This window comes from Patagioenas fasciata, chromosome 1 (genome assembly GCF_037038585.1).
Source record: "Patagioenas fasciata isolate bPatFas1 chromosome 1, bPatFas1.hap1, whole genome shotgun sequence".
NCBI lineage: Eukaryota > Metazoa > Chordata > Aves > Columbiformes > Columbidae > Patagioenas > Patagioenas fasciata.
This window is the reverse complement of record NC_092520.1, coordinates 2,240,114-2,261,759: the sequence shown is the minus strand read 5'-3', so window position 1 is coordinate 2,261,759 and position 21,646 is coordinate 2,240,114. Positions and strand designations below refer to the sequence as shown.

The following is a 21,646-nucleotide window of genomic DNA, read 5'->3' as shown; positions in this document are numbered from 1 at the left end:
CTGCCCCCTCTTGGCTGTCCCTGTCCTGTCCCCGACATCCATGTCCTCATCGCCCTTGTTCCCATTCTGTCTACCCCCATCCTATCCTGTCCCCACTCTCCCTGTCCCCATCCTGCCTGTCCCCCTCTTCACTGTCCCCATCCTGTTCCCAACATCCATGTTTCCATCCCCCTTGTCCCCACCCTATCATGTCCCAAACACCCATGTCCTCATCGTCCTTGTCCTCCACCCCCATCCCATCCTGTCCCCAACGCCCATGTCCTCATCGCCCTTGGCCCCATCCTGTCCACCCCCATCCCATCCTGTCCCCACCCTCCCTGTCCCCACTCTCCCTGTCCTCATCCTGCTTGTCCCCCTCTTGGCTGTCCCCAGCATCTGTGTCCTCTTCGCCCTTGGCCCCATCCTGTCCACCCCCATCCCATCCTGTCCCCACCCTCCCTGTCCCCACTCTCCCTGTCCTCATCCTGCTTGTCCCCCTCTTGGCTGTCCCCAGCATCTGTGTCCTCTTCGCCCTTGGCCCCATCCTGTCCCCACCATCCATGTCCTCATCGCCTTGTCCCCATCCTGTCCACCCCCAGCCCATCCTGTCCCCAATTCCACGCTCTCTCCCTCCTGCTTGTATCCCTCTTGCTTGTCCCTGTCCCCATCTCATCCTGTCCCCATACGATGCCCTCCTGCCTGTCCCCACCCTCCCTGTCCTTTTCCTCCTTGTCTCCATCCTGCCCACTCCCATCCCATCCTGTCCCCATCCTTCCCTGTCCCCATCCTGTCCCCCTCTTGGCTGCCCCCATCCTGCCTGTACCCCTCTTGGCTGTCCCTGTTCTGCCCTGACCTCACCCTGTCTGTTGCTGTCCTTCTGTCTGCCCCCATCCCATCCTGTCCCCATCCTCCCTGTCCCCATTTTGTTCCCTGTTCCTGTCCCATCCTGCCTGTCCCCATCCCTGGCTTTATCCTGCTTGTCCCTGTCCCCATCCTCCCGGTCCCTAATTCCATGCTGTCCTCCTGCCTGTCCCCACCCTGCCCTGTCCCAATCTTATGTGTCCCCACTCTGTTTGGTAATAATTCTGCCTTGTCCTCATCCCATCCTGTCCCCATCCCATTCTGTCCTGTCCCAGTGGGGTGGGGACAGTGGGTCAGGGATGGCCCCGCAGGTGCCCCACCAACACTGTGGCCATTTTCACACCCTGGAAAAAAATGCAAGGACATGATGGATGCAAGGACTTGATGAGCGCAAGGACATGATGAGCGCAAGGACATGATGGGTGCAAGGACACGATGGGTACAAGGACGTGATGAGTCAAGGACATGATGGGTGCAAGGACATGATGGGTGCAAGGACATGATGAACCAAGGACATGATGGGTGCAAGGACACGATGGGTACAAGGACGTGATGAGTCAAGGACGTGATGAGTCAAGGACATGATGGATGCAAGGACATGATGGGTGCAAGGACATGATGGGTGCAAGGCCATGATAAACCAAGGACATGATGGGTGCAAGGACATGATGGATGCAAGGACACGATGAGCTAAGGACATGATGGCCACAAGGATACGATAGGTGCAAGGACACAATGAGCCAAGGACATGACGGACACAAGGACATGATGGGTGCGACATGATGAACCAAGGACATGATGGGTGCAACAATGTGATGGGTACGAGGACACAATAGGTGCAAGGACACAATGAGCCAAGGACATGATGGGTGCAAGGATGCAATGGGTGCAGGGCTTGGGGAGGACATTGCTCTGAGATCCTTCATGCTGGGGTCTGGGTACCACGTTCCATCACCTAGTCGTGTCTCATGTCCCTATCACGCAATCATCTCCCATGTCCCCATCACTCAACCATGTCCTTTTTCCCCATCATTCCATGTCCCATGTCCCCATCACTCAACGATGTAATTTTTCCCCATTATTCCATGACTCATGTCCCCATCACTCAGACATGTCCCCGTCACTCAACCGTGTCCTTTTCCCCCATCATTCCATGACCCATCACTCGGCCATGTCCCATGGTCCCATCAATCAGCTTTGCCCTATGTCCTGCCCATCCCATGTCATGTCCCCATCACTCGGCCATGTCCCATGGTCCCATCAATCAGCTGTGCCCCATGTCCCCCCATCCCACGTCACATCCCCATCACTCAGCCACGTCCCACATCCCCATCACTCAACTGTCCCATGTCCCTGTTACTCTGCTGTCCCCCATCTCCATCACTACATGTTGCATGTCCCCATCACTGAGCCACATCCCATGTCTCCATCACTGAGCTGTGTCCCACATCTCCATCACCCCACGCCCCACGTCCCCATCACTCAGCTACATCCCATGTCCCACTAAACCACTTCTGCTTTGCCCACAAGACCCAGCAGGGACATTTTGGTTGTCCCCAGCGCTACTGGCAAGACGTCCATCCCAGGAATGACACCCCCCCAAAAAACCCTGTAACCCCATGCTCTTGGGGGAGGTTTCTTCTCTTCCAGGTGATCAAAATGTAGCGGTGGGAGAGAGTGGGAGGTGACGATGCTCCCAATATTGCCTGGATTCCACCCATTTTTGGGACAACTTTATTTGGCAGCCGCACGGGGACGTGTGGCCGCTGTCACTCTTGGGATGCCACAACCTGTCCCCTACGGAGCAGAATTAAAAAACCCTCAAGATTTGAGTGATTTTCCCCATGAGAAAATGGGGCAAAACTCGGCCTGAATCTGAAAACAGGATAAAAAAAGGGTAAAAAAGCAGATTCTCTGCCATGTGGCGGGGAGACAGAAATCACTGATCTTTTTAACTAAACCACCACTTTCCGCTATTTTCCCACATGGGACCATCTGCTCTCGGTGGCACCTTTTGCTTTTTTGCTGCCACCAATTTTTGGCAAAGCAGTGGAATTTCGGGTGCCGTGCCAGCACATTCTTCACTCTACCCACGACACCAACATCTCTATCCGCCGGGTGATTAAAAAGCCAAGCGTTAATTAAATAAAACCTATGTGATGCTGAGCCCCCTGCGCATCGCAAAGGCCCCCGGTGAGGTGCGGGCGCCACCGGCCGCTGGTCATCGGGAGTGACCCCCATCTAAAATCGGTCCATTTTAAAATGCTTTGAGGTTCTCCTCGCCCAGGGCGAAGAGGCAGAAGGCGATTTCCTCACAGGCGCTGCTCTCGCCGCACTCGAACAAGCACCCGAAACCGCCGCCGGGACAGACGGCCAGGTCGGAATAACCCGCCGGCCCCGGGCGCAGCACCCACGGGCGCCTCCATCCCGCCCCGTCCAGCGGCGAGGGGTTGAGATAGACGCCCAAATCGCTCCGGCGGTGCCGGTCGGTGGGATGGGAGTACAGTAACCAAGTGGGGGTGTCCCCGGTGGGCGCGGGGAAGCTCACCACGCTGCCCTGGCACCCCCGCGGCGGCTCCCCCAGCTCTTTGCACCGCGCCGAGCGCCCGAAGCGCATCCCGCGGTCGGTGCTGAACGCCACGGCCCGGCAGCCCCGCGCCGCCCGGGCGTTGCAGTAGAGCACGGGTCGCTGGGCATCGTCCCGGATTATCTCAGCCACTTGGCACTCGCCCGTTTCGCCGCCGGCGACCAGGTTGCCCTTGTGCCAGCTGCGCCCGCCGTCGTCGCTGTAGAAGACCAGGGCGTGCTGGCGGGTGCAGCACGGCAGCGGCACGGCCCCGCACAAACGCCGGTGCACATAGTAGGCGTACGCCGGCACCACCAGGCGTCCCGAGCCCAGCTGGACGCCGTGGCCCGGCCCCACGGCGAAGGTGGCCCAGCGGGACAGATCGCTGCCGATGGCTTGGTCTGTCACGTCCCGCAGCGCGGTCCAGGCGCGGCCGCCGTCGGCGCTGGTCGAATAGCAGAGGCGGGCGGCGCTGCAGCCCCGCCAGATTTGGCGCCGCTCCGTCTTGTCCCGCTCGACACAGATGCAGAAGAGGAAGATGACGCCGCTCGTCGCGTCGTAAAGGGGACAGGGGTTCATGGTGCGGCGGCCGGGCAGCACCAGTGCCGACAGCTCCTCCAGCGGACCCCACTGGTGGCGAGGAGGAAAACGGGCTCAGCAACCAGTGTCACGGAATCATAGAATGGTTTGGGGTGAAGGGACCTTCCCAGCTCCCCCAGTGGCACCCCTGCCATGAGCAGGGACATCTTCACCAGCTCAGGTTGCTCAGAGCCCCGTCCAGCCTGGCCTGGGATGTCTCCAGGGATGGTTCAGCCACCACCTCTCTGGCCAACCTGGGCCAGGCTCTCACCACCCTCAGGGCAACAATTTCTTCCTCATGTCCAGCCTGAATCTCCCTTCTTTAGTTTCAAACCATCACCCCTTGTCCTATGACAACAGGCCCTGCTATAAAGCCCGTCCCCAAAGTCTGTGTGTGTCACCGAACCCCAGAACCCCCAGCATCGCTCCCGGGGATGGAGGTTGCAGCTTGCTCCTCCAGCCCAGTTGTATTTTTACCTTGACCGAGGAGCCGTCCTGGCAGCCCCGGCGCAGCACCAGGAACTTGGCGTCCTCGTCCCTGGCCGAGGAGCGTTTCTCAGCAAAGGCCAGGAAGGTGGCGGTGGGGGGCACGTAGAGCAGAGCCGGGATGCGGTAGGTGACCCCGCTCCCCTGCCGGAACAGCGTCTCGCCGGGGAAGCCGAGCGGAGATCCCGGTGGTGATGGGGATGGGGGGGTCTCTCCGTCACCCCCCCACTGCTGGAAGGGTGGCACGGGCAGATGGTAGAGGGTTAAATTCTGGCAAAAGTGGGGTGGCCCCATGTCCCCCAGGGTGCGGGTAGGGATGGGGACTCACCTTCAGGGAGGTGACAGACTGGGACATGGTGGCCTCGCTGGGGCCTGAGCGAAGCGGAATGGGGGGGTGGGGGGTGAGAGCGGAGCCCCTCACAGGGGTCACCCCACATCCCCCCCAGGTTGTTCCCAAGGGCTCTGCACTGCCCAGGACCCCCATCTCCCCCCAGTTTTAACACCCCCAGTGTTTCCAGCCCAGAGTCCCCTTGGCCATGCACCCCCCTTCCCCACGCACCCCCTATGTCCCCCTACATCCCCCCCATACACCCCCAGTGCCCAAATCCCCTCCTACACCCCTCCCCATGCACCCCCCAGGCCCTGATCCTCCCCATGCACCGCCCCATTCCCCATGCACCCCCAATGCCCAAATTCCCCCCATGCACCCCCATTCCCCCCCTGCAGTCCCCATGACCTCTGGCCCCCCTACACCCTGCAAGCACTGAACCCCCCATTATGCCCAGACCCCCTTGTACCTCCCCCTGCACCCCCATAGTCTGACTCCCCTACGACCCCCCCTGCAAGCCCACACTCTGATTCCCCTACACTCCTGCATGCACCAACCTCCCCTGTGACGCCCCCATGCCCAAAATCCCGTCCCCCACCCCTGCACCCCCACAGCCCCACTCCCTGCACACACCGACCCCCCTGTGCCCCAAAACCTCCTACACCCCCACAACCCAATTCCCTGCACGCACTAACGCCCCCATACCCCACCATGCTTGAACCCCCCCTGCACCCCCAAATCCCAACTCCTCGCACACACCAACCCCCCCGTGCCCAAAAACCTCCTGCACCCCCATACCCCAACTCCCTGCATACATCGACCCACCCCGCCACCCCAAAAACCCAGACCCCCATGCACCCCCATAGCCCAGTTCCCGGCATGCACTGACTCCCCCATACCTCCCCATGCCCCAAAACCTCCTGCACCCCAAAAACCTGACTCTCTGCATACACCGACCCCCACATATCCCCCCATGCCCTAACCCTCCTGCACCCCCAAAACCCGACTCCATGCACTCACCAATGCCCCCCATGCCTTAACCCTCCTGCACCCCAAAACCCAACTCCCTGCACACACCGACCCCCCCCATGCCCAAAAACCTCCTGTACCCCCAGAACCCGACTCCGTGCACTCACCGACCCCCCCCGTGCCTCAAAACCTCTTGCACCCCCACAACCCAACTCCTCTACACCCACCGATCCCCCCCATACTCCAATCCCTCCTTGCACCCCCCCGCTGCATCCCCACAGCGCAACTCCGTGCACGCACCGACCCCCCCGCGCCCCAAAACCTCCTGCACCCCATACCCCAACTCCAAGTACTCACCGACCCCCCCGCGCCCCAAAACCTCCTGCACCCCATACCCCAACTCCAAGTACTCACCGACCCCCCCGTGCCCCAAAACCTCCTGCACCCCATACCCCAACTCCAAGTACTCACCGACCCCCCCGTGCCCCAAAACCTCCTGCACCCCATACCCCAACTCCAAGTACTCACCGACCCCCCCGCGCCCCAAAACCTCCTGCACCCCATACCCCAACTCCAAGTACTCACCGACCCCCCTGCGCCCCAAAACCTCTGCACCCCATACCCCAACTCCAAGTACTCACCGACCCCCCCGTGCCCCAAAACTTCCTGCACCCCCATACCCCAACTCCAAGTACTCACCGACCCCCCCGTGCCCCAAAACTTCCTGCACCCCATACCCCAACTCCAAGTACTCACCGACCCCCCTGCGCCCCAAAACCTCCTGCACCCCCATACCCCAACTCCAAGTACTCACCGACCCCCCTGCGCCCCAAAACCTCCTGCACCCCCATACCCCAACTCCAAGTACTCACTGACCCCCCGCACCCCAAAACCTCCTGCACCCCATACCCCAACTCCAAGTACTCACCGACCCCCCTGCGCCCCAAAACCTCCTGCACCCCCATACCCCAACTCCAAGTACTCACCGACCCCCCTGCGCCCCAAAACCTCCTGCACCCCCATACCCCAACTCCAAGTACTCACCGACCCCCCATGCCCCAAAACCTCCTGCACCCCCATACCCCAACTCCAAGTACTCACCGACCCCCCTGCGCCCCAAAACCTCCTGCACCCCCATACCCCAACTCCAAGTACTCACCGACCCCCCATGCCCCAAAACCTCCTGCACCCCATACCCCAACTCCAAGTACTCACCGACCCCCCCGTGCCCCAAAACCTCCTGCACCCCATACCCCAACTCCAAGTACTCACCGACCCCCCCCGCCCCAAAACCTCCTGCACCCCCATACCCCAACTCCAAGTACTCACCGAACCTCCCATGCCCCAAAACCTCCTGCACCCCATACCCCAACTCCAAGTACTCACCGACCCCCCCGTGCCCCAAAACTTCCTGCACCCCATACCCCAACTCCAAGTACTCACCGACCCCCCCGTGCCCCAAAACTTCCTGCACCCCATACCCCAACTCCAAGTACTCACCGACCCCCCCGCGCCCCAAAACCTCCTGCACCCCCATACCCCAACTCCAAGTACTCACTGACCCCCCGCACCCCAAAACCTCCTGCACCCCATACCCCAACTCCAAGTACTCACCGACCCCCCCCGCCCCAAAACCTCCTGCACCCCATACCCCAACTCCAAGTACTCACCGACCCTCCCATGCCCCAAAACCTCCTGCACCCCCATACCCCAACTCCAAGTACTCACCGAACCTCCCATGCCCCAAAACCTCCTGCACCCCATACCCCAACTCCAAGTACTCACCGACCCCCCCGTGCCCCAAAACTTCCTGCACCCCATACCCCAACTCCAAGTACTCACCGACCCCCCCGTGCCCCAAAACTTCCTGCACCCCATACCCCAACTCCAAGTACTCACCGACCCCCCCGCGCCCCAAAACCTCCTGCACCCCCATACCCCAACTCCAAGTACTCACTGACCCCCCGCACCCCAAAACCTCCTGCACCCCATACCCCAACTCCAAGTACTCACCGACCCCCCCCGCCCCAAAACCTCCTGCACCCCATACCCCAACTCCAAGTACTCACCGACCCTCCCATGCCCCAAAACCTCCTGCACCCCCATACCCCAACTCCAAGTACTCACCGACCCCCTGCGCCCCAAAACCTCCTGCACCCCATACCCCAACTCCAAGTACTCACCGACCCCCCCGTGCCCCAAAACTTCCTGCACCCCATACCCCAACTCCAAGTACTCACCGACCCCCCCGTGCCCCAAAACTTCCTGCACCCCATACCCCAACTCCAAGTACTCACCGACCCCCCCGCGCCCCAAAACCTCCTGCACCCCCATACCCCAACTCCAAGTACTCACTGACCCCCCGCACCCCAAAACCTCCTGCACCCCATACCCCAACTCCAAGTACTCACCGACCCCCCCCGCCCCAAAACCTCCTGCACCCCATACCCCAACTCCAAGTACTCACCGACCCTCCCATGCCCCAAAACCTCCTGCACCCCCATACCCCAACTCCAAGTACTCACCGACCCCCTGCGCCCCAAAACCTCCTGCACCCCCATACCCCAACTCCAAGTACTCACCGACCCCCCGTGTCGCGAAATCTGCACCCCCATACCCCAAGTACTCACCGACCCCCCTGCGCCCCAAAACCTCTTGCACCCCACAACCCGACTCCCCGCACGCACCGACCCCCCCGCCATGCCCAGACGCCCCGTACCCGCTTCCCCTGACCCCCCCACATTCCTATCCCTTCCCACCCCACCCCGTACCCCAATCTCCCCCCGTTTCCCCGCTCACCCGCCGCTCCAGCCGCCTCCGCCGCTCCAGGTCCGCCCCATCCCGCCCCTTCCTGCGGGGGGGGGGGGGAGGCGGTTTAACGAGGATCCGCCCCCCCGCTCTGAGCCCGCAAACACCCCAGAGAAACCGCAGGAGACGTTCAGCGTCTGTTCTTCCCTTTTATTGAAAAAAAACCATCGATATTTTATCAGATTTGATTAGAAAACGCCATTTTCGCAGCGGGGAAAAAGCCCTTCGCTTGCATTGTTTTTCACCGTATACATAAGCCGGACGTACAGAAGTAGCCTATATATCTCCCCCCCCCCTCCCCAAAGGATTTTTTTATATAAAACAATCCCTTAACCATAATTAGATAAATACAAAAATAAAGAAAAACCGTGTTTGCGAGCGGACGGTTGTTTTACAGAAGGATTTTGTCCTGAATTCCTAACGGAAAGGGGAAAAGCGAGGGTGAAATGCACATTAGCAACACCCCACCCAGAGAAGTAAAAAAGGAGGTGACAAGTGTCCCCTCCCATGTCCCCAAATCCTCCACGCTCCACCCAAGGGGCGGCAGAAGCAGAAAAGCTGCTGAAAATCCACGATCTAAGCTTAAAAATCCCGCTTTATCCACAAGGCGCTAGGATTTCAGGACAAAAATAGAGGCGATCGTTCGCTTTTTTAGCCGTTTTGACTTTATTGGGGGGGGATTTAGCGGGTTTGCGGGGTCGGGAATCATTTGATTTTCTTCTCCAGGGCCAGCGTGTCGTGGAGCTTGGACACCTCGGGTTCGTACGCCTCCATCACCAGCGTGCCGTTGGCGTCGAAGAATTTGGCGATGGATTTGGTGAACTCGGCTTCCCTCTGCTGTTTGGTTTTCCCGCTGATGAACGTCAACTTCAGGGTGTACTTGTCGTCGAACCTGCGAAGGGCAGAGAGATTTCAGAGCGGGGTTTAAGCCTGGCTTATCTTTCCAGGTCCCTTCCGATCCCTAACATTTTGTGGTTCTGTAATGCAAAGCTGGTGAGGAACGGCAGTGAGATTTCAGAGCAGGGTTTAAGCCTGGATTAATGTAAAGCCGGTGAGGAACGGCAGAGATTTCAGAGCAAAATTTAAGCCTGTCTTAACATAAAGCCAGTGAGGAATGGCAGAGAGATTTCAGAGCAGCATTTAAGCCTGGCTTATCTTTCCAGGTCCCTTCCAATCCCTAACTTTCTGTGATTCTGTAATATAAAGCTGGTGAGGAATGGCAAAGAGATTTCAGAGCAGGATTTAAGCCTGGCTTAATGTAAAGCTGGTAAAGAACAGTAGAGACTTTTCAGAGCTGGATTTAAGCCTGGCTTATCTTTCCAGGTCCCTTCCAATCCCTAACTTTCTGTGATTCTGTAATATAAAGCTGGTGAGGAATGGCTAAGAGATTTCAGAGCAGGATTTAAGCCTGGCTTAATGTAAAGCTGGTAAAGAATAGTAGAGACATTTCAGAGCAGGATTTAAGCCTGGCTTATCTTTCCAGGTCCCTTCCAATCCCTAACTTTCTGTGATTCTGTAATATAAAGCTGGTGAGGAACAGCAGAGAGATTTCAGAGCAGGATTTAAGCCTGGCTTAATGTAAAGCTGGTAAAGAACAGTAGAGACTTTTCAGAGCAGGATTTAAGCCTGGCTTAATGTAAAGCTGGTAAAGAATAGTAGAGACATTTCAGAGCAGGATTTAAGCCTGGCTTATCTTTCCAGGTTCCTTCCAATCCCTAACTTTCTGTGATTCTGTAATATAAAGCTGGTGAGGAACAGCAGAGAGATTTTAGAGCAGGATTTAAGCCTGGCTTAATGTAAAGCTGGTAAAGAATAGTAGAGACTTTTCAGAGCAGGATTTAAGCCTGGCTTATCTTTCCAGGTCCCTTCCAATCCCTAACTTTCTGTGATTCTGTAATGTAAGGTCGGTGAGGAATGGCAGAGAGATTTCAGAGCAGGATTCAAGCCTGGCTTAATGTAAAGCTGGTAAGGAATAGTAGTGACATTTCAGAGCAGGATTTTAGTCTAGCTTAATGTAAAGCTGGTGAGGAATGGCAGAGAGAAAGCCTGGCTTACTGTAAAGTTGGTGAGGAACGGCAGACATTTCAGAGCAAAATTTAAGCCTGGCTTAACGTAAAGCTGGTGAGGAACGGCAGAGAGATTTCAGAGCAGGATTTAAGCCTGTCTTATCTTTCCAGGTCCCTTCCAATCCCTAACTTTCTATGATTCTGTAATGTAAAGCTGGTGAGAAATGGCAGAGAGATTTCAGAGCAGGATTTAAGCCTGGCTTAATGTAAAGGTGGTGAGGAATGGCAGAGAGAAAGCCTGGCTTACTGTAAAGCTGGTGAGGAATGGTAGAGAGATTTCAGGGCAAAATTTAAGCCTGGCTTAACGTAAAGCTGGTGAGGAATCATCAAATTAAGGGGAAAGCCCCTGAGAGTGGAGGTCCCCACATAGACACCAGCAGCTGCAACGTGCAGGCGTTAATTATAATTTAATTAAGCATTTTTATACTCTTTGCACTTAATTTCCACCCCCACACCATTTAAAGATAAGTGAAACGTGAACGTTCGCAGATCGCCGTTAATGATAAGCAATAATATCCTGTGGTGAGTATTAATCACGAGTTGCCCAAGAAGCCACAAAAATTGCAGAAACATCGATATTTTCCCCTCTTTTCTTTAGGAATTAGCCTAAAAATCAGGGGTTTTTTTGTGAATCGATACCGTTTGAGACTGGAGGAAAGTTGCCAAACGTCATCGGGGTCCATCCCCGCTGGGTCTTTTCTGTGAGCTACGAGGAAAATACTCTTTTCTTTATATGAGGTATAGATAGTCAGGATTCCCATCATCACAAAATATGTGCAAGAAAAGTCAAGGAAACTAAGAAGTTGTATTAATAATTCAAAGTAGAAATTGGGCAGAGAAATTGTTCATTTAACCACCTCTCGCGCTGTTCTAATTCCAAAGAGGATGTTTGGCCGATGCCTCGTGAGCTTGAGAAATTAAATTATAACGAAACAACAATTATTAAACCTTTGCTGTCGCACAAGAGCGTCAATCGATGCCTGGACGCCGCGGGGAAAACAGCAACTCCCCTCACGACGGCCATGGAAAATTTGTTTGCAGAAACATAAAGCGGAAATGACAATAAAATCCTGTTTTTCATGATTTTGCTAAATTTTTGGTGCAACAGCTGTTGGGGGATAGCAGGAAAAACACGAGACCAAACGAGCCATGGAATTCATCGCTGTGTGCTCCTCCTAAACACAGATCAAGCAATTAATCTTTCTTATTTTAACCCCAGGTGCCAGTGTAAGTTGGGGAAGGAGCTGTTGGAGAGCAGTGTAGGGGAAAGGGAGCTGGGGGTCCTGGGGCCAGCAGGGTGAGCATGAGCCAGCACTGGGCCCTTGTGGCCAGGAAGGCCAATGGTACCTGGGGTGGGTTAGAAGGGGGTGGTCAGTAGGTCAGAGAGGTTCTCCTGCCCCTCTGCTCTGCCCTGGGGAGACCACCCCTGGAATATTGTGTCCAGTTGTGGCCCCTCAGTTCCAGAAGGACAGGGAACTGCTGGAGAGAGTCCAGCGCAGCCACCAAGATGCTGAAGGGAGTGGAGCATCTCCCGTGTGAGGAAAGGCTGAGGGAGCCGGGGCTCTGGAGCTGGAGAAGAGGAGACTGAGGGGTGACTCATTCATGGGGATCAATATGGAAAGGGTGAGTGTCAGGAGGATGGAGCCAGGCTCTTCTCGGTGACAACCAGTGATAGGACAAGGGGTAATGGGTACAAACTGGAACACAGGAGGTTCCACTTAAATTTGAGAAGAAACCTCTTCCTGGTGAGGGTGTCAGAGCCTGGCCCAGGCTGCCCAGGGAGGTTGTGGAGTCTCCTTCTCTGCAGACATTCAAACCCGCCTGGACACCTTCCTGTGGAACCTCAGCTGGGTGTTCCTGCTCCATGGGGGGATTGCACTGGATGAGCTTTCCAGGTCCCTTCCAACCCCTGACGCTCTGGGATTATTTGGGGAATCATATAATTTGTAGTGCTGCAAGACAAATTATCACCACATTTGTGCTGAAAACCAACCAAAAAACTGTAGCCTGGAATAATAAAATCATTGCCCATGTGGCCCTGACTGTTCCAATGACTCCCAGGCCAGCAACAAGTTTCCAGGCTCCCAGTACCATCAAAATCACCCTCAAAATTAGGCCTGGGAGCAACTCTTGGAAAGCTCCGCTCAACTATCACTGATATTTAGGTTGTAAAACCTCCATGGGTGTCTGTGATGAAGAGTTATGTGTTTTACTTGTCACTCTCGGCACCTGAGTTCTCATATTAGGAAAGAACAGACGTCTCTGTAATTACGCCAAAGGCAAAATCAAAATAATAACTGAAACGCAGAGAAAAAAGCCCCTAAAGCTTTCAAGGGCTGATCTTCAGTTTGAGATTAACAGCCCAAAGCGGAGGAGTCTGAGATCTGGGAATTCACCTCAAAAGCAGATCAGCTGATTTATTTCTTTTATCCTCACATAAAAACTATTTAATTATCAGCTGATCTCCACATCACAGGAAGTAAAATACCCACAGGCCTGAAAATGGGAATACAGAGAAGGGTTTTGTGCGAGGAAAATAAAACCCTTTTGGTGTAAACTCAAATATCTGGAAAGGATATGATACGACACAAAAGGCGAGCACGGGTTTGGACTCGGGGAAGGGGTGCAGATAATCCCAAATCAGGGCCACGATGGCGAAGAGACAGGAGATTGTGCAGATGATGAGGCGGCCGTCGATCAAACGGAAATTTTCCACGTATTTGTACTTTTCCAGGAGAACCTGTGGGAGAAACACACAGACGGGTTTATTTGGGGGTTTTCAGACATTTTACAAACCCCTCCTGGATAATATTTTGATAAAATAACCTTAATTATATTGGTAAACTGAGAAAAGCATTATAAAGAATTAATGTCTGTATCACACACGGCAATAGTTGCTGATGCTCTAAGCCCAACCTCTGCTTTAGCCACGGGAATTGCAAGAGAGAGAATCATAAATCATTTTGGTTGGAAAAAGTCTTTAAGATTGAGTCCAACCGTTACGGTTTCTTTACAATCAAACCAAATATTTGACAGATTTTTAAAATGAAATGTAGAAATCTAAGGGAACCAAGCGTTTCCCAAGGGGGAGGAATCAACGGTCACAGAACGTACTTTTTTGGCAGAATCATCCAAGGAATTTTTGACAGCTGAACCGTCCCATTTGTCGATTTTGACGGGTTTGTCGTCGATCTTCCACTGCAACGGAAACCAAACGGTGTTAAGAGAATTTAGCACAGGTTAGTCTTCCCTTTTAATATGTTGTTTTCCCCTGTCGTGAGCACAAAGACAGGAAACAACCCAAAAAACGTCAAACTGTTTGGGAAAACCTGACCAGAGACGGAATCCGAGGCCTGATATGCAGCTTTATTGCGCCAAAAACCGCATTTTTCTTGCAAATTTAAGCTTATACATTTTGTCATGACTACTGGAAATATTTATTGAAGTTACTTTTACATCAGTTTTACTGTAAATTTGATTCTGTGTTTGCTGCTCCCGCTTCCATCCACAGAAAGCATCACTTATGATTTAATTCTTGTTTTTGAATATATTCTAGTTTTTCAGCCAAACTGTTAGACACTGAATTTTGAGGGGTTAATGACAGCAGGAACATTTCAAGGCACCTGCAACACGAGAAAATAAAGGCATGAACAAGAAATGAAGTTTCGGTGAGACCATCTTCCAGAATGAAACCAAAAGATTCTTCTATATTCAGATTTATATTCACTCTTCGATATTCAGGTTTTTGCTCAAAAGCGGATCCTTCATCAATAATGAATCTCAGATACACCTCAGCTTTCCAAAAGGGTTAATTTTCCTCTGAATGATATTATTTGTTGGTGATGCTATTTCTTTTAGCCACAGACAGGTGAGATTGAGCCCCATGTATTTTAAATCATCGATTATTTCAAAGAGTTGAGTGAGCTGAGCTCCAATTTTTAGCTGCCATTGGTTCAAATTCTCAACATCACGCGTATTATTTCCCCGCTCCTGACGCTCACAAGTTGGATTTATTCTCTACCTGTCGCAAAAGCTCATTTCCCTTCTCTGGCAGGAATGAAATCATTTTAAAATAAGATGTAAAACCTGATTTACTAGCTCCGCACTCGTGCAGGGGAAATCCCGATTCTCCTTCAGGCTCTGTAAATATGAATTATTAGGGGCGCAATAAACATCACCGTACGTGCACATGCAGGGACTGGTTTACAAGGGACGAAAGCAACAGCCAGAAGCATTTAAAAGTCATAGAAAATTGGGAAAGAACTCTCACATTAGTGTAAGGTACAAAATACTTTACGTGGCTACGTTTTTTAGATTAAAGTATCAAGGACTAGAAAAATCCTGATATTTTAAAGATTAAAAATATCGATTGGTAAAACACATACAAGACGCAGCACAGGTGGATTCACTACTGGATACGCCAAAAACTGAATGCTGAGCTCAGATATGGAAATATTCTGTTATTTTTTGTACTCATGATTCGGCTGGTAGAGCTTAGTTTTGTTCTCAATAAAAATCCCTGAAAAAGCTCAATATTTATAGCTGCTCAACCCTTCCCCCTGCTGCTTTTTACAAATAATAAAGAACAAAGTGAATGAGAAGTTTTTAATACCACGAGGAACCACTGCAGGACAGATCAGATTTGCCTTTAAGTACACTTGTGATTTTTATTTTCTCCTTCCAAAAGCCACTAAACGAATCATTTTGAAGAAGTAAAAATCAGACCCCAGCAAATATTTTGAGTAAGTTTTCCATATTTCCAGGGCTAAACCAAGACAATCCTTAGTTTAAAACACGACAGCCTTCTCCAGCTTGTTCCTAAATTAGAGCAAGAATCCAGAGATACTTGAGAAGATATCACTCGAGTGATAGATTTTATGATTAAATATTCAATATTGGAGATTTTGCTACTGGCAACTGCATGTTTTACCTGGTATTAAAGCACAATCTCATTGTCAATCTTATTATGTATGGTTTTAACTCCTGAAGCCTGAGGGAATGGAATAGAGGTTTGTGCTAAAACTTCTCCTCCCAAATAAAACCAACGGCTTTCTAGATATATTTGAAGACAGAATAGTTGGAAAATACCAATCAGAACAGCACAGGAATCAAGAAATAAATGAAACTAAAGCCTCAGTTGTTTTTAAAAATAAAAAAACCTGAAGATTTTAAAGCTATTTTACAGGAACCTTGGAAACACAGAACTGGTAACACTTCACTTGCAGAAGGGATTTGCAGAGAGGGGAAAATCTGGATGTAAAACGAGTCGAGGCGTTGCTGTAATAATATCTATGAGACGCTACTGTAATAATGTATATCCAGGAAACCCGTGACAGAGCCAGAACTGAATCATCACTTCTTGTTCTCTGTCCCAAACCTCCTGATTCTGGAATTGCCAGATAACATCAGGGATATATAACTGATACCGATCTCTAACAAAACCAGCACTTTCAGGGGGAGATGCAAAGCCCATGTAACTTTTTTTTTCTTTTAATAAAGCTGTTGCTGGGGAAAAAAAACTGCCCAAAGGAATGAGTGGCTTTTCAGTTCTTGTTCGGGCTTCTGTGTGACGGAGGCTGTTCTGCTTCAGGACTGTAATGGTTTGATAATCCCAGGGTGGTTCAAGCCAGAGGGGATCTTGTAATGGGGACACAGAATCATGCTGGTTGGAAAAGACCCTCAAGATCATCGAGTCCAACCGCTACCCCACCCCTGGCACTGCCCCATGTCCCTGAGAACCTCATCTCTGTCTGTCCAGCCCTCCAGGGATGGTGACTCCAGCACTGCCCTGGGCAGCCTGTTCCAATGCCCCACAGCCCTTTGGAGAAGAAATTGTTCCCCAGATCCAACCTCAGCCTCCCCTGGCGCAACTTGACACATCTGTGGTTTGGGATTTCAGCCTAAGAAAAGCTTCAGCCCTCCTGTTACCTTGGTCATGATGTTCCCCTGAGGTTATTTCTCTAATAGGGTACAGCACCTGCTGCTACTTCTCTCCTTCCAGGCTGATGTGCAGGACCAAAGGGCTGGGGAGAAGCTGGGATGCTGCACTGGTACCCAGAGCATCAATGCCGTGGAAGAAGGAGCAGAAGGAAGCGCTCAAAGAAAACAATTAACATCCATGAAGCACAGAAACATACAGGCATCTATACACTGATGTCTATAAACCAATGCAACGGTGGGTAAAACCTTTGATCAATGGCCAACTTGGAAGAGAGATGGAAATTTGGCCCTGACCACCAAGCGCTCACCCCAAAACAGAAGGGAAAGTGTCCCTGTGTCTCAGCTTTGTAGAACAGCTCTGTTTTTTCTGTGGGGGTGGGGAAGGAAGGTGACACTGCACTGGTGTCCTCAGGAACCCAGCAGATACAAATGTTGGCGAGACCCCACCTGCAGCTCTGGGGTCCTCAGCACAGGACACACACTGACCTGCTGGAGAGGGGCCAGAGGAGCCCCAGGAATGATGGGAGGCTGGAACAGCTCTGCTGGGAGGACAGGCTGAGAGAGTTGGGGTGTTCAGCCTGGAGAACAGAAGCTCCGGGGAGACCTTAGTGCGGCCTTTAAAGGTGCCCATAAGAAAGACGGGGACAGATTTTGAGCAGGGCCTGTTGCCATAGGACAAGGAGTGATGGTTTTAAACTAAAGGAGGGGAGATTCAGGCTGGACAGGAGGAAGAAATTGTTGCCCTGAGGGTGGTGAGAGCCTGGCCCAGGTTGGCCAGAGACGTGGTGGATGAACCATCGCTGGAGACATCCCAGGCCAGGCTGGACGGGGCTTTGAGCAACCTGAGCTGGTGAAGATGTCCCTGCTCATGGCAGGGGTGGCACTGGGGGAGCTGGGAAGGTCCTTTCAACCCAAACCATTACATGATTCAATGATCCCTGTTCCTCTGGTCAGTGAATGGTATTTTTCAAGCAGTTATTCATTTTCAGCACTTTGGGTGTGAGCTCTAAAGGCTTCAAAAGAAAAGCTCAGAGTTAAACCCCAATGGATGAAAAAAAACCCAACTAGTTCAAAGCAGTTTTTCAGTTTGTGTGTCATTTGACTCCTGCATTTTAAAAAACAAACAAAAGGTTAAGATACTTGTCCTGAACACATCCTACACTGTGAACAGGATGCAACTAGGAAGTGGATTTGGTACCGGAAAGCGTACCTGTGTAAGAACAGGGCTTCAGAGCAAAGGCTGAAACACAGCCAGTGGTTCTCTTACTTAAAAACAAAGAATAAAAATCAGAAATGCAATATCGGGAAGCTGCAAAACCGATCAGACACTAGAAGCACACACGGGCCCCAGCTGTTCACATCCGAGTGAAGATGCTGCCTGCAGCTGGATGGCAGCAGTGGAATGTTGTGCCATTAACTCCAAAAGTAGGGACAGAAAAACAAGTGTTTGCTTCCACAGGAGACATCTCATTATCCGAGCGCTCGCAAGGCTCGTTTATCAAGCCATCGCCTTCATTTAAATCTCTTCACAAAGCTCTTTCATAAGCAGGAGTCAAAGAAAAATCCTATGGGAGAAATGTCAAGGTGTTCGCATCTCAGAAGGCACGCCACAAACTTAACTTATTCCTTCCGCCGCTACCATCGACGCATTTACATCACATCCAATTTTAGCCTGGAAGATCTTCTTGTCTCTTTGAATATTGCTTTGAAGTTTATGGCGCACTTTGGGTATTGCAAACATAAATAGTCAAGCCCTACAAAAAAAGATTTGTTGCTACTGCAAGAGGAACGCTGCTGTCAACTATATATACTCTTCGAGGGGAATGTTTCCACATCTAGTCTGTGTTTTTTATTATAAAGATGAAAAGATCGTAACCTCCTGTTCCTAAATCCTAAAATTGGAAGCTTTTCAAACGGGGACATGTGACGTTGCAGCCAAGCAAGGCTGGAGGAGCCTCGGCAGATGAAGCACGTTGACTCCCTCACAGCACACACCGCAGGTCTCCACCCCTCCCGAAATTCTAAAATAACTGTGACGTTGTACAGCTCAAGCCCAACAGCAGCGGGATTTGCAAGGGGCAGAACTCAGGGCCATCTCGCCACACACTGGTTCCCTCCTCTTCCTCTTGAAGAGTTGTAGCGAACTGCAACGAGTCAGTGAGGCCACTCTGAGCTCCGATGAGCTCTCCCTCAGAGAAAGGAATTCTGGACCTCACTCTCCCCAAAATAACAGTGTTACCCGAGTGTACTCACAACCAACAACCCCTGGTCCCGAAGAGCAACTTCTGGGGCACAAAAGCGGAAGGCAGTTGCAGCAGTTGATGTTCAGGAAGTGGTTTTAGTCCTGGAGTTTGCAAAACCTTTGAACGTTTCACTCTATTAGCAGCAGAGCGTGGTTAATAACTTAGTGTTGCACTCCAGGGGTGAAATCTCGAGGTGTTTGGGGGACGGTGGCCGCTGCTGCGCAGCACTGGGAATTCAGGGGTGTCCTGGTTAAGTGGGGAGAGGTCAGGAGGAGCTGTTTGATTATCACCAATGCTTAAAGAACATGAGAAGGACAAAAAGCAGGACAGTTAGAACACAAATCTCCCTAAACTCACCCTGATTTAATTTACTAGTTCACTACAAAAAGACACACTGAACAGGCAACCCATCCTAAGACATTAAAGCCCCAGTGCTAACCCTTTTTTTTTTCCTGTTTAACAAATATTTACCAAACTATGGACCTAAGACCACAATTCTCCAGATGATACCTCAGCAATACATACACCTTATTTCACAGAAATGATCCAATTTCATTTAAGTCATCCAGGGGGAGGAAACGAAGGCACCATGATCAGCACAGGGACAGAGGGAAAAGAAAATAGAACATTATCAAGCGCGTGTATGTACTTCAAGTAGAAGCCCGGATGAAAAAGGTTTCTCACTAAAAGATTCAACTTGTGCACCAACAGCTTATTTCCCTCACCGAACACTCCTTTTAATTCCGAAATAACGACCCCTCAGCATGCACCGAACGTGGCAGGAGGAGCAGGAACACCTCGAGAGCAGAACTCTCAGTGTTTAACCACAAAGTGCTGTCATTTCAAAACTGAAAGCTGAGCGCATTTGCAGAAGGCAGCCAGAAATATTTCATTAGGACGGGTTCCCCTAAAGAACTTGCTCAACAACTGACTCTACAGTTCTAAAGAAAAAAATATCAAATTATTTGGGATAGTAAGGATAATTTAATCTCAAACAGATGCAAGAAAATGATACTCTTTAGACATTATGAAAATAAAAAAAAATATATATATCAATGAAAATCACAGTGATTACAATTGCAGCCACGTGTATTTTGAAGTTCTGTGAAAGATGCCAAACACACCGCTCTGAACATACCCTTTTGCAACCAGAAATACAGACACAAGTAACTCCATCTCGTGGAGAAAAATGCCTTCAGGTCTTCAGTTTCAACTCCCAGACTGCCCAATATTGTGAAGAGCTGCACCACAAACACCTGACCACTTAAAACTGACCCAAGGTGACAGTCGCTTTACAAAAAAGCTCCTTTAAAACCGTGAGATGCGACCTGGCTCCACCTGACACCTCTGCCATAGATCAGAATCATTTTGGTTGCAAAAGACCCTCAGTATCGTGGAGTCCAACCGTAACCTAACTCTGACATTACACCATGTCCCTGAGAACCTCATCTAAACACCTTTTAAAGGTGTCACAGAATCCCAGAATGTGAGGGATTGGAAGGGACCTGGAAAGCTCATCCAGTGCAATCCCCCCATGGAGCAGGAACACCCAGCTGAGGTTCCACAGGAAGGTGTCCAGGCGGGTTTGAATGTCTGCAGAGAAGGAGACTCCACAACCTCCCTGGGCAGCCTGGGCCAGGCTCTGACACCCTCACCAGGAACAAGTTTCTTCTCAAATTTAAGTGGAACCTCCTGTGTTCCAGTTTGCACCCATTGCCCCTTGTCCCTTGGAGCCTGGCTCCATCCTCCTGACACTGCCCCTTTCCATATTGATCCCCATGAATGAGATCACCCCTCAGTGTCCTCTTCTCCAGCTCCAGAGCCCCAGCTCCCTCAGCCTTTCCTCACACGGGAGATGCTCCACTCCCGTCAGCATCTTGGTGGCTGCGCTGGACTCTCTCCAGCAGTTCCCTGTCCTTCTGGAGCTGAGGGGCCACAACTGGACACAATATTCCAGGGGTGGTCTCCCCAGGGCAGAGCAGAGGGGCAGGAGAACCTCTCTGACCTACTGACCACCCCCTTCTAACCCACCCCAGGTACCATTGGCTTCCTGGCCACAAGGGCCCAGTGCTGGCTCATGCTCACCCTGCTGGCCCCAGGACCCCCAGCTCCCTTTCCCCTACACTGCTCTCTCATAGGTCGTTCCCCAACTTACTGGAACCTGGGGTTGTTCCTGCCCAGATCCAAGACTCTACACTTGCCCGTGTTCTATTTCATTCAATTTCTCGCCGCCCAACTCTCCAGCCTGTCCAGGTCTCTGGATGGCAGCACAGTGGCTCCACCACTGCCCTGGGCAGCCTGTTCCAGCTGCTTCACAACCCTTTCTGTGAAGAATTTTTCCCTAATATCCAACCTCAACCTCCCCTGGTGCAACTTGAGGCCGCTTCCCCTCGTCCTATCGCTTGTCCCTTGAGAGCAGAGTCCGACCCCCCTCTCTCCCTCCCCTCACAGCCCCACGCCTGATGCGGGAGATGCCCCTCTGCGAGGCGTTGTTGTGATCGGCGCTCAAGCTCGGGGTGGCCGAGGCTCCGCCCAGCTCTACCGACACCGCTGAGGCGGCTGACGGTGCCTCCAGAAAGGGGAACCCCCCGAGTGGCCCGCGGTACCTTATCGAGCAGCCCGCTCCTGCCGCCTTTGGCCGCCATCTTGTCCTCCGCCCTCCGCCCCCGCCGCCGGGCGATCTGTTCGCTCCTGATTGGCCGGGAGCGGGCGGGCGGGAAAAGCCGCCACCCCGCCCTCCCAGCCGCGGTGCACGCTGGGAAGTGTAGTTCGTCTCACCCCCCCGCGTTCGGTGTTGCTATGGCGATGAGGCGTCGTAGAG

The 21,646-nt window shown here is 52.1% G+C and overlaps 2 protein-coding genes across 3 annotated transcripts; both read right to left on the bottom strand.

The window, feature by feature from the left end:
- Window positions 1–2,551: 2,551 nt before the first annotated feature.
- NEU3 (neuraminidase 3) lies at window positions 2,552–8,621 on the bottom strand. 2 transcript variants are annotated; one of them, XM_065852192.2, is made up of 4 exons: window positions 8,568–8,621; window positions 4,800–4,843; window positions 4,463–4,702; window positions 2,552–4,036 (listed from the first exon to the last, which is right to left on the bottom strand). In XM_065852192.2, exons 2-4 carry the CDS (start codon window positions 4,824–4,826, stop codon window positions 3,098–3,100), a joined length of 1,206 nt encoding a protein of 401 aa, XP_065708264.2. In that variant the 5' UTR covers window positions 4,827–4,843; window positions 8,568–8,621; the 3' UTR covers window positions 2,552–3,097. The 2 variants fall into 2 exon arrangements, with proteins under 2 accessions (XP_065708264.2, XP_065708276.2); XM_065852204.2 differs by having other exon boundaries at window positions 4,463–4,699.
- A 90-nt stretch (window positions 8,622–8,711) lies between these two features.
- On the bottom strand, window positions 8,712–21,589 carry SPCS2 (signal peptidase complex subunit 2). Its single transcript, XM_071813356.1, has 5 exons — window positions 21,432–21,589; window positions 13,757–13,840; window positions 13,223–13,382; window positions 11,282–11,417; window positions 8,712–9,468 (listed from the first exon to the last, which is right to left on the bottom strand). The coding sequence occupies exons 1-5, from the start codon at window positions 21,468–21,470 to the stop codon at window positions 9,282–9,284; spliced, it is 606 nt and encodes a 201-aa protein (XP_071669457.1). The 5' UTR covers window positions 21,471–21,589; the 3' UTR covers window positions 8,712–9,281.
- Between the last annotated feature and the right edge of the window lie 57 nt (window positions 21,590–21,646).